Source organism: Mustelus asterias, chromosome 2 (assembly GCF_964213995.1).
Source record: "Mustelus asterias chromosome 2, sMusAst1.hap1.1, whole genome shotgun sequence".
In the NCBI taxonomy this organism is placed as follows: Eukaryota; Metazoa; Chordata; class Chondrichthyes; order Carcharhiniformes; family Triakidae; genus Mustelus; species Mustelus asterias.
In genome coordinates, this window is record NC_135802.1 from 139,401,215 (window position 1) to 139,414,471 (window position 13,257).

General features: G+C 44.6%; 1 protein-coding gene across 8 annotated transcripts in view; it reads right to left on the reverse strand.

Annotated features, from left to right (window-relative positions):
* Nucleotides 1-13,257, reverse strand: part of LOC144511763 (engulfment and cell motility protein 1) — a 275,624-nt gene that overhangs the window by 150,988 nt on the left and 111,379 nt on the right. For all 8 annotated transcript variants that reach the window (XM_078242020.1, XM_078242065.1, XM_078242047.1 and 5 more), the window contains one exon: nt 8,128-8,279. In XM_078242020.1, coding sequence (XP_078098146.1) covers nt 8,128-8,279 — 152 coding nt within the window. The remainder of the gene's footprint in view (nt 1-8,127; nt 8,280-13,257) is intronic.

Below are 13,257 nucleotides of genomic sequence, written 5' to 3' on the forward strand. Positions count from 1 at the left end.
CCCCGCCCCCCACACACACAATATGTTTCTTCTTCCCTTTCGAAAATCTCCATCTGCTTCCACCATCTATTCAAACAGTGCGTTCCCAATGACAACTGACTGTGTAAAACAGTTGCTCCCTTAACTGTGTCCTCTAGTTATCGGCTCTGCCGGAAACAGTTTCTCCTCGTGGACTGCATCAAAACGTTTCAGAGTTCTAAATCGCTACCAAATCTTCCTTTCTTTTTTCATTTTAAGGAGTAACAGTGCAGCTCCTCTCATCTTTCCACTCAGCTAGAGTCCCTGAACTCTGGTACCATTGCAATAAATTTCCATTGGGGAAAAAACTGGGGAGTAGGGCTTGGTGAGCTGTTCTTCCTGACAGCCAGCATGAATATGATGGATACAACACAAATACACAAATGGCCTCTTTCTGTGTTGGAACCATTCAATGATTCTATGAAATCTCCTCTTCATCCTCTCCAAGGCCGTGATATCCTCTCCTGCAGTGCAATGTTCAGCATTGGACAAAAACTCCAGCTGATCCCTAACCCGTGATTTATGAAGGTTAAATGTAACTTCCTTGCTATTGCACCCTGTGCCTCTAGTTATAAAGCTAAGGATACCATGTATTTTTTGCTTTAAAACTTTTCACTTTCAAAAATTTGTGTATCGACACTCCAGGTGTTCTTCCTTACGATTGTGCAGTTTAGTCTACATTGCACTTCTTATCCCTCCTCCCAACATTTATCACTTCACACATCTCTGCATTAAACTCCATCTGCCGCGTGTCTGCCCTGTTCACCAGTGCATGTCCCCCTGAAGCGTGTCACTATCCTCTTCGTTGTTTACAAAACTTGCAAATTCTGTGCCATATACAAACTTTGAAACTCTGCCCTGTATACGCAAGTCCCCAAAAATTAAAAAGAGCAGCGGTTCCAGCACCATAGTCCCCCTCCAGTCTGAAAAACATTTATCATTACTGTAATATGTCTTCGGAGGCCGAAGTCCCTTCACCAAAATCCCTTTATTTACAATTCCAACAGCAGTACACAGAGTGCTATCAGTCAGCAGTCTACCTTCAGGAGTGCCAGAGGAACTGACACTCCGGGAGTGCCAGAGGAACTGACACGCCCGGTTAAATACAAGAAAAAGCCTCCCAGATTGGCCCATCAATAGACTCTTTAATCAGGGAACTCATATTCCAATAAGCCAATCTCAATGGCATGATTGAAGTCATTACAACTACACTCTTGCTTTCTGTCTCTTAAGCAACATTGTTTCGACACAGCCTCTGTCCCTTCAATTCCATGAGTTTCCATTTTTCTACCAAGTCTATCATGTGATTCCTTATCAAATAGCTTTTAAAGGTCCATGTACACAATATGAATTGTCCTGTCCATTACTTCACCAAAACACTCATTAGTCAAACACCATTTTGCTTTAACAAATACATGCTGGCTTCCATTCATTAATCTATATTTTTCCCAGTGTGAATCAATTTTGTACAAAATTAACATCTCGAAAAAAAATCCCCATACCACCAATATTAGGCTGGCAGATCAGAGCTGCCCCCTCTCCATTTTTTTGAAATCCGAGTTCTCAATCCCCTGCCTTGGAGACAATTTCTCCCTACCTGATCTGTCAGAATTTGGAACCTCTGTTACATCTTTCTTTAGCATTCCCCAGTCTAACATTTGCAACCTACCCATCCTCTGGCGACACGGTGGCGCAGTCGTTAGCACTGCTGCCTCACAGCGCCAGGGACCTGGGTTCAATTCCAGCCTGGACTGTGTGGAGTTTGCACGTTCTCCCCGTATCTGCATAGGTTTCCTTGGGGGGGCTCCGGTTTCTCTTCAGTCTAAAGATGTGCAAATTAAGTTGATTCATCATATTAAATTGCCATTTAGTGTCCCAAGATGTGTGGTTTAGTGGGGTAAATATGTAGAGTTACAGGAATAGGGCCTTGATGGGATGCTGTGTTGGAGAGTCAGTGCAGACTCGATGGGCTGAACGGCCTCCTTCTGTGTTGTATGGATTCTATGATTCTGAAAACAACCACTCTCATATCCAAAGAGGACTGATAGACTATGGACAGTTGTTCTGATATTTCCAAAATTACTTGCCTGGGCAACCTCAGATGAATTCCATCCGGACAGGGTGGCTTTTTAATTTGTAAATATTTCCTGGTTATTTTGAGTCTCAACACTTTAACAAGAAGCTTCTCATCTGGCATCAGCTGTGGGACCTTTAGTGAACAGCTCCATTTTAAATAGTACTGATACCCATACTTTTGTACTCTGGATACTGGCAAGCATAGTTGCTCGTACAGAAACGTGGAGAAGTAAAATTTTAGCCATGGTTCCCCATGTTTTCCCCATTTAATTCATTCAAGAGGAGAATCATAGTCAGTCAAACAGGAATTGTAACTTGGAAAGAAGGAATCTTGTTTGCAACAAATATCATTCCCTAAACCTCTGTGTCGAGAATGCCTTGCACATCCAGATATCCATCAATTTCTACCCTTTGTTCATATGAAGAGATGTTTAAAATGTTACATTCCAGCACATGCCCCGTCACAGCTGAAGCACCGAGGAGGCCAGCTGTGAAAAAAAGCTCATGGGGGAACTAATGATTTATTGGACAAAGAGTCAAAATGTGTACCTTTTGCAAGCCACATGTTGGTTGCACTGACATAAGGCTTGGGAGCAGGCTAATCATTCACCCTCCCAACTACACCTGGTGCATGAATCATAGAACTGAGGACGAGGCCAACTCAGTGTGCCTGTGCCAACTCTTTGGAAGAACGAACCACATTGTCCTGTTCCTCTGCTCTTCCCACATAACCCTGCACATTTCCCCTTTATAAGTATATATCCAAGTTCAACCACTCTTTCAGGCGAGGCAACCGGATCACAACAACTTTTTTCTCATTATCTTAAATTGGCATCCTCTAATTATCAACCTTTCTGCCAGTGGAAGCAATTCCTCCCTATACATGGTGCGATCTTTCTGGCAGGAGATCTCTCAGCTTACTGGGAAATCAGGGCGCCTGAGCAATGGCGCCCCAAGAATGTCTGCAGCCGGCTTCACCGACAAGCTTAGGCTCCGCCCCCCTCCACTGGTTTGAATCACACTTCTGTCCAAAAAAGTGAGTGTGTCATAAATTGAGTTTTCAAACTCACCCAAAAAATGGGTCTGAAACTCTCCAGTTTACTTGCTCATTTGGCAATTTTTGATAGCCCTAGTTTGTTAAAAGCCATCAGAATTTTGAACCTCCACTAAATCTCCCTTCAACCTTCTCCTCTCAAACTCATTTGTTAAATGCAAATTGCTGAACATTCTTTCAACCAGCGAACAATTAGCCTGGAGAAGCGAGAAAAGAAACAGCCTGCTCAAGGATTCTGGATACTGGTTGCCATAAGGTACAGAGATCAAAATTAAACACAGTATTCCAGTGAGTCATCTCACAAAAACAGATGCAAGTACAGAACCACCTCCTTAATACAGAATTTACAGCACAGAATCTGGGTATCTGGCCAAGGGGCATAAGACTTATGAGCAGGAGTAGGCTATTCAGCCCTTCTGGCCTGCCCCACCGTTCGATAGACCATGGCTAATCTTGTGGTGGTCTCAACTCCCTCGATTCCCTTGTCTACCAAAAACCTGTCTAACTCGGCCTTGAATAAATTCGATGACCCAGTCTCCACTGCTTTCTGGGGAAGAGAATTCCACACTCAGAGAAGCGTTTCGCCTCATCTCCGTCTTAAATGGTAGACTCCTTGGGGGCGATTCTCCCAGACCGTTGCGCTGCTCGAGTAATGCAGCGGGCTGGGAAACATCAGCTGGGGCAGTTTCACAGTCTTCCTGTTGGGTGCCATGGCCTCCGCGCATCTCTGTGACCAAATTTTTTAGTGCAGTTAGGAGCTGATTACAAGGGGGAAATCACAATTTCCATATGATTAGCGGGCCCAGGACTGAAATTTCCGGGCCCGCTAGTGCCTTCCCGATCCCCTGCCGGGAGTGGTTCACTCCAGCGGGGTTTACTTCTGCTCCCCACTAATGGGGAACAGGTGACCCGACCCCACTGGAAGGAATAGAGGCCATTGAGGCCCCCCCCACGGGAAGTCAGTGATAAGAGGGGTGCCCCTTGGGCAGTTCTAGCTTGGCACTGCCAGCCTGGCACCCTGGCACTGCCCAAGGGGCACACTGGCACTTTCTACTGGGCATCCGGAAGTGCCAAAGCAGCAGGACCTATTGGGGGAAGCAATCGGTGGTACCCACTGCCACTCTGTAATTGGGATCAGTGGGGAAGGGAGGAAAAGGGTGATCTGGGCTGGCCATCCAGGTGGGGGAGGGGTCTTGGCTGGCGAGGTGGGGGAGGGGAGAGATTGGGACTGGCCAGGAGGTGGGGGGTGGGTGAGGAGACAGAGGCTGGCGGTATGCTGTGGGCCAATCCAGTGGCAATAGGCCCCACCCACAGATTTCCAGAGTGTCAGAGATTCTTTCTGGAAATCACACCAAAAAACCCAGTGGAATTCACTCCCATTTTCCAGCACGTTGGGAACTTAGAATATTTTTGGGAGAATCCCGGCCCTTATTGCTAAACTGTGTCTCCTAGTCCCTCCCACAAGTGGAAGTATCCTCCGGGTTGCTACCCTGCCAAACCCCCCACAATCTGATATGTTTCCGTAACATTACTTCTCATTCTTCTAAACTCCAATGGGTATAGGTCCAACCTTTCTTCATAAAGATAAGCCCCTCATCCCAGGAATAGGTTGCGTGAACCTTCTCGGGCCTGTTTCTAATGTAATTAGAGCTGCACTCTACAGCTGCACTGTAAAAAGGAAAGATAGGAAAGGTAGGATTCGAGAGCCGTGGATAACCAGGGAAATTGAGGATCTGATTAAAATGAAAAGGGAGGCGTACGTTAAGTCCAGGCAACTGAAAACAGATGGAGCTCTGGAGGAATACAGAGAGAGTAGGAAAGAACTCAAACGGGCAGTTAGAAGGGCAAAAAGAGGTCACGAGATGTTCTTGGCAGGCAGGATTAAGGAGAATCCTAAGGCATTCTATTCATCATAGAAATCATAGAAATCATAGAAACCCTACAGTACAGAAAGAGGCCATTCGGCCCATCGAGTCTGCACCGACCACAATCCCACCCAGGTCCTACCCCCATATCCTGACATATTTTACCCACTAATCCCTCTAATCTACACATCCCAGGACACTAAGGGGCAATTTTAGCATGGCCAATCAACCTAACCCGCACATCTTTGGACTGTGGGAGGAAACCGGAGCACCCGGAGGAAACCCACGCTGACACAAGGAGAATGTGCAAACTCCACACAGACAGTGACCCAAGCCGGGAATCGAACCCAGGTCCCTGGAGCTGTGAAGCAGCAGTGCTAACCACTGTGCTACCGTGCATACGTTAGGAACAAAAGAGTTGTCAGGGAGAAAATCGGACCTCTCAGGGACAAAGGAGGGGAATTATGCTTAGAACCCAAGGGAATAGAGGAGATCCTAAATGAATACTTTGCATCGGTATTCACGAAGGAGAGGGGCGTGTTAACCGGGAGTGTCTCGGAGGGAGGTGTTGACCCGTTAGAGAAAATCTCCATTACAAGAGAGGAAGTGTTAGGTTTTTTAGGGAACATTAAAACTGACAAAGCCCCAGGGCCTGATGGCATCTATCCTCGACTGCTCAGGGAGACGAGAGATGAAATTGCTGGGCCTCTGACGGAAATCTTTGTCGCTTCTTTGGACACGGGTGAGGTCCCTGAGGATTGGAGGATAGCGAATGTGGTCCCGTTGTTTAAGAAGGGTAGCAGGGATAACCCAGGAAATTATAGGCCGGTGAGCTTGACGTCCGTGGTAGGGAAGTTGTTGGAGAGGATTCTTAGAGACAGGACGTATGTGCATTTAGAACGGAACAATCTCATTAGTGACAGACAGCATGGTTTTGTAAGAGGGAGGTCGTGCCTTACAAATTTGGTGGAGTTTTTTGAGGAAGTGACAAAAACGGTTGATGAAGGAAGGGCCGTGGATGTCGTCTCTATGGATTTCAGTAAGGCATTTGACAAAGTCCCACATGGCAGGTTGGTTAAGAAGGTTAAGGCTCATGGGATACAAGGAGAAGTGGCTAGATGGGTGGAGAACTGGCTTGGCCATAGGAGACAGAGGGTAGTGGTCGAAAGGTCTTTTTCCGGCTGGAGGTCCGTGACCAGTGGTGTTCCGCAGGGCTCTGTACTGGGGCCTCTGCTATTTGTGACATATATAAATGATTTGGAAGAAGGTGTAACTGGTGTAATCAGCAAGTTTGCGGATGACACGAAGATGGCTGGACTTGCGGATAGCGAAGAGCATTGTCGGGCAATACAGCAGGATATAGATAGGCTGGAAAATTGGGCGGAGAGGTGGCAGATGGAGTTTAATCTGGATAAATGCAAAGTGATGCATTTTGGAAGAAATAATGTAGGGAGGAGTTATACAATAAATGGCAGAGTCATCAGGAGTATAGAAACACAGAGGGACCTAGGTGTGCAAGTCCACAAATCCTTGAAGGTGGCAACACAGGTGGAGAAGGTGGTGAAGAAGGCATATGGTATGCTTGCCTTTATAGGACGGGGTATAGAGTATAAAAGCTGGAGTCTGATGATGCAGCTGTATAGAACGCTGGTTAGGCCACATTTGGAGTACTGCGTCCAGTTCTGGTCGCCGCACTACCAGAAGGACGTGGAGGCGTTAGAGAGAGTGCAGAGAAGGTTTACCAGGATGTTGCCTGGTATGGAGGGTCTTAGCTATGAGGAGAGATTGGGTAAACTGGGGTTGTTCTCCTTGGAAAGACGGAGAATGAGGGGAGATCTAATAGAGGTGTACAAGATTATGAAGGGTATAGATAGGGTGAACAGTGGGAAACTTTTTCCCCAGGTCGGAGGTGACGATCACGAGGGGTCACGGGCTCAAGGTGAGAGGGGCAAAGTATAACTCAGATATCAGAGGGACGTTTTTTACACAGAGGGTGATGGGGGCCTGGAATGCGCTGCCAAGTAGGGTGGTGGAGGCAGGCACGCTGACATTGTTTAAGACTTACCTGGATAGTTACATGAGCAGCCTGGGAATGGAGGGATACAAACGATTGGTCTAGTTGGACCAAGGAGCGGCACAGGCTTGGAGGGCCGAAGGGCCTGTTTCCTCTGCTGTACTGTTCTTTGTTGTTCTTTGTTTTTAAATGAGGAGACCAAAACTGTACACAGTTCTATAGATGTGGTCCTACTAACGGCCTGTACAGCTGCAGTAAAACCGCCCTACTTTTATATTCCATTCCTCTTGCAATAAACACCAACATTCCATTTGTGTTCCTAATTACTTGTTGTAGCTGCATTCTAACTTGGTGATTCCTTCACTAGGACACCCAGATCCCTCTATACCACTGAGTTCTGCAATCTTTCCCTATTTAAATAATGTACGGCTTTGCCATTCTTCCTTCCAAAGTGGACAATTTCACATTTTCCCACAATATACTCCTTCTGCCAAAATTTTGCTCACTCACTTAACCTGACTATATCCCTTTGCAGACTCTCTATCTCCTCTGGACAACATATTTTCCCACCTATCCTGGAGTCATCAGCAAATTTAGCTGCAATACATTTGGCCCCTTCATCCAAATCATTGGATTACTGCCTCACTGGACTAGGTTCCAGCTGAGCCTCCTTCATCTAACGCTATCAGCATTTCCTTTTATTCCTTTCTCCCTCACATACTTATCTAGCCTGCCCTTAAAAACATACCTGTTACTCACCTTAACTACTCTGTGATAGAATTCTACATTCAAGTTTCTTATTGGATTTAATAGCGACACTCCTCTATGTATGATCATTAGTTCTGGACTCTTCCCATAAGTAGAAACATCTCTATGTCTATCCCATCAAACCTACCCTCCAGTCAGTCACTAATAAGCATTCTTCTTCAAGCTTTCCTGATGGTTAGAATCTCGTCAGTTCTGTTTTCATTTTGCAAATCATTTTGTATCTTCTCTACTGCACCTAAATCCTTTTTATCATACTTACTCGAGGCTCATTATACTAATCTGAATCAAAATCTTATCTGTTTTCTTCCAGCTAAAGACTGATGAGAACTTACCCTTGTAAATGTGGCATGAGTTGGCCAATGGTGATCTCTTGTGCCACCTTCTGGTAGAGATCATAGCTGTTCAACACCATAGACTCCAAGATTGCGAGCGACCTTTGTAACACAGACACATCCGTTGCAGATTTGTTCACATAACTCGCTATCTGAAAGATGCATAAAAGAAACAATAGGTTTTAAATTCCGACCGTACAATTTCTGCAAAAACATTGCTGCCAATACTTGGATACAACTTTACCCCCTTTGCAGAACTGTAACCTCTGAACCTACACCTTTTGTGAAGCTGGTCCCATCTCATCTACAAATATGCAGAGACTGTGCCAATCAATTCTCGATGTGTGTGTGTGTCAATAAACTGGATGAGTGTGTGTGTGTGTGTGTGTCAATAAACAGGGTGTGTGTGTGTCAATAAACAGGATGTGTGTATGGGTGTGTCAATAAACAGGATGTGTGTATGGGTGTGTCAATAAACAGGGTGTGGGTGTGTGTCTGTGTCAATAAACTGGATGAGTGTGTGTGTGTGTCAATAAACAGGATGAGTGTGTGTGTGTGTATGTGTGTGTGAGTGTGTGTATGTGTGTGTGTCAATAAACAGGGTGTGTGTGTGTGTATGTGTGTGTGTGAGTGTGTGTGTGCGTGTGTGTGTATGTGTGTGTGTCAATAAACAGGGTGTGTGTGTGTATGTGTCAATAAACAGGATGAGTGTGTGTCAATAAACAGGGTGTGGGTGTGTGTATGTGTTTGTGTCAATAAACAGGATGAGTGTGTGTGTGTATGTGTCAATAAACAGGATGAGTGTGTGTGTGTGTATGTGTCAATAAACAGGATGAGTGTGTGTGTGTGTATGTGTGTGTGTCAATAAACAGGGTGCGTGTGTGTATGTGTCAATAAACAAGATGAGTGTGTGTGTGTGTGTGTCAATAAACAGGATGAGTGTGTGTGTGTGTATGTGTATGTGTCAATAAACAGGATGAGTGTGTGTGTGTGTATGTGTCAATAAACAGGATGAGTGTGTGTGTATGTGTGTGTGTCAATAAACAGGGTGCGTGTGTGTATGTGTCAATAAACAAGATGAGTGTGTATGTGTGTGTCAATAAACAGGGTGTGGGTGTGTGTGTGTCTGTGTCAATAAACAGGATGTGTGTGTCTGTATCAATAAACAGGATGTGTGTGTGTGTGTGTCAATAAACAGGGTGTGTATGTGTCAATAAACAGGATGAGTGTGTGTGTGTATGTGTCAATAAACAGGATGAGTGTGTGTGTGTGTGTGTGTGTCAATAAACAGGATGTGTGTGTGTGTGTGTGTGTGTGTATGTGTGTGTGTCAATAAACAGGGTGCGTGTGTGTATGTGTCAATAAACAAGATGAGTGTGTGTGTGTGTCAATAAACAGGATGAGTGTGTGTGTGTGCATGTGTCAATAAACAGGATGAGTGTGTGTGTGTGTATGTGTCAATAAACAGGATGAGTGTGTGTGTGTGTGTCAATAAACAGGATGAGTGTGTGTGTGTGTGTATGTGTCAATAAACAGGATGAGTGTGTGTGTGTGTGTATGTGTGTGTGTCAATAAACAGGGTGCGTGTGTGTCAATAAACAGGGTGTGTGTGTGTATGTGTCAATAAACAGGATGAGTGTGTGTGTGTATGTGTCAATAAACAGGATGAGTGTGTGTGTGTGTATGTGTCAATAAACAGGATGAGTGTGTGTGTGTGTGTGTATGTGTGTGTGTCAATAAACAGGGTGCGTGTGTGTATGTGTCAATAAACAAGATGTGTGTGTGTGTCAATAAACAGGATGAGTGTGTGTGTATGTGTCAATAAACAGGATGAGTGTGTGTGTGTGTATGTGTCAATAAACAGGATGAGTGTGTGTGTGTGTGTCAATAAACAGGATGAGTGTGTGTGTATGTGTCAATAAACAGGATGAGTGTGTGTGTGTGTGTATGTGTGTGTGTCAATAAACAGGGTGCATGTGTGTATGTGTCAATAAACAAGATGAGTGTGTATGTGTATGTCAATAAACAGGGTGTGGGTGTGTGTGTCTGTGTCAATAAACAGGATGTGTATGTGTGTTTGTATCAATAAACAGGATGTGTGTGTGTGTGTCAATAAACAGGGTGTGTGTGTGTGTCAATAAACAGGGTGTGTGTGTGTATGTGTCAATAAACAGGATGAGTGTGTGTGTGTGTCAATAAATAGGATGTGTGCGTGTGAATAAACAGGATGCGTGTGTGTGTCAATAAATAGGATCTGTTTATACGTGTGTGTCAATAAACAGGATAAGTGTGTGTGTGTGTGTGTGTCAATAAACAGGATGTGTGTGTTTATGTGTGTGTGTGTCAATAAACCGTGTGTGTGTCAATAAACAGGATGTGTGTGTGTGTGCGTCAATAAACAGGATGTGTGTGTGTGTGTTTGGGTGTGTCAATAAATCGTGTGTGTGTGTGTCAATAAACAGGATGAGTGTGTGTGTGTGTCAATAAACAGGATGTGTGTGTGTGTGCGTCAATAAACAGGACGTGTGTGTGTGTGTGTGTGTGTTTGTGTGTGTCAATAAACCGTGTGTGTGTGTGTGTGTGTGTGTGTGTGTGTCAATAAACAGGATGTGTGTATGTGTGCGTGTCAATAAACAGGATGTGTGTATGTGTGCGTGTCAATAAACAGGGTGTGTGTGTGTCAATAAACGGGATGTGTGTGTGTGTGCGTGTCAATAAACAGGGTGTGTGTGTGTGTGTGTCAATAAACGGGATGCGTGTGTGTGTGCGTGTCAATAAACAGGATGTGTGTATGTGTGTTTGTGTGTGTCAATAAACCGGGTGTGTGTGTGTGTGTGTGTGTGAATAAACAGGCTGTGTGTCAATAAACAGGATCTGTTTATATGTGTGTGCGTGTCAATAAACAGGGTGTGTGTGTGTATGTGTCAATAAACAGGATGAGTGTGTGTGTGTTTGTGTCAATAAACAGGATGAGTGTGTGTGTGTTTGTGTGTGTCAATAAACCGGGTGTGTGTGTGTGTCAATAAACAGGATGTGTGTGTGTGTGTATGTGTCAATAAACAGGATGAGTGTGTGTGTGTTTGTGTGTGTCAATAAACCGGGTGTGTGTGTGTGTGTCAATAAACAGGATGTGTGTGTGTCAATAAACAGGATGTGTGTGTGTGTGTGTGTGTGTCAATAAACAGGATGTGTGTGTGTGTCAATAAACAGGGTGTGTGTGTGTGTATGTGTCAATAAACAGGATGTGTGTGTGTGTCAATAAACAGGATGTGTGTGTGTGTGTGTGTGTGTCAATAAACAGGGTGTGTGTGTATGTGTCAATAAACAGGATGTGTGTGTGTGTGTCAATAAACGGTGTGTGTGTGTGTATGTGTCAATAAACAGGATGTGTGTGTGTGTGTGTGTGTGTCAATAAACAGGGTGTGTGTGTATGTGTCAATAAACAGGATGTGTGTATGTGTGTTTGTGTGTGTCAATAAACCAGGTGTGTGTGTGTGTCAATAAACAGGATGTGTGTGTGTGTCAATAAACAGGGTGTGTGTGTGTGTATGTGTCAATAAACAGGATGTGTGTATGTGTGTTTGTGTGTGTCAATAAACCGCGTGTGTCAATAAACCGGGTGTGTGTGTGTGTGTGTCAATAAACAGGATGAGTGTATGTGTATGTGTGTTTGTGTGTGTCAATAAACCGGGTGTGTGTGTGTGTCAATAAACAGGATGTGTGTGTGTGTCAATAAACAGGATGAGTGTATGTGTGTGTGTGTTTGTGTGTGTCAATAAACCGGGTGTGTGTGTGTGTGTCAATAAACAGGATGTGTGTGTGTATAAATCAATAAGTAGGATGTTCAGTGCTGAAAGTATTGAAAGCAGTTTAACACTATTTCCATTAGCACTCTCTGCGCTGTACAAACTTATACCACACAAGACAGAGGTGACCAATTGCTGATTTATGCTGCTTTTTTTTCCTTCATTTTATTCATTGTACATTTTTCTTTGGTAGGAGGAGGTGAAAGGAGGGAATAGAATATTAGTTGTTAATAATAGATATTATTAAAAAAAAACAAATATAAGGAAAAGCATCCTGTCAAGTGGAACGCGTTATATGATGTTTGGAGCACCAGTGTACGCAGATCCCATAGCACTATTTCAAAGTCATCCCTGGTGTCCTGGCTGGCATTTATAGAATCTACAGTGAAGAACGAGGCCATTTAGCCCATCAAGCCTGCACCAACAACAATCCCACCCAGGTCCTGTCACCTTAACCCCACATATTTACCCTCCTAATCTCCCTGCGATTTCAACCAGACCATTACTAGGTTTCAAAATGTTTCCTCGGAACAGAAATATAGCTGGAGGAGACCATTCAGGACTGCAGGTCTGCTCTGCCATTCACTATCCCTTAGCATCTAAAAAATCTAAAAGGATCTCGGTCTTGAATTTAGGTGTCAGCTGTGGCTTAGTTGGCCCACGATTGCTTTTATGACACAAGGTTCCGGTTTTAAATCTCACTCCAGGATTGGCATTAAAATCAAGGCTGCCAAACTATTGCAGCATTGAGGGAGTGCAGTACTGTGGAAGGAGCTATCTTTCAGACAAAACATTAAACTGTCCTCTCAGGTGGATGTAAAAGATCCCATAGCACTATTTCAAAGTCATCCCTGGTGTCCTGGCTGGCATTTATAGAATCTACAGTGAAGAAGGAGGCCATTTAGCCCATCAAGCCTGCACCAACAACAATCCCACCCAGGTCCTGTCCCCGTAACCCCACATATTTACCTTCCTAATCTCCCTGACACTAAGGGGCAATTTAGCATGGCCAATCAACCTAACCCGCACGTCTTTGGACTGTGGGAGGAAACCGGAGCACTCGGAGGAAACCCACGCAGACACAGGGAGAATGTGCAAACTCCACACAGACAGTGGCCCAAGCCGGGAATTGAACCCAGATCCCTGGTGCTGTGAGGCAGCAGTGTTAACCACTGTGCCACTGTACCGCCCCAATTAACATGGCAAAAACATTATCTCGCCCGATTTTCCTTGTCTTCAGCTCTGACAAAGGGTCATCCAGTCTCAAAGCATTGGCTCTATTCTCTCTCCACAGATGCTGTCAGACTTGCTGAGATTTTCCAGC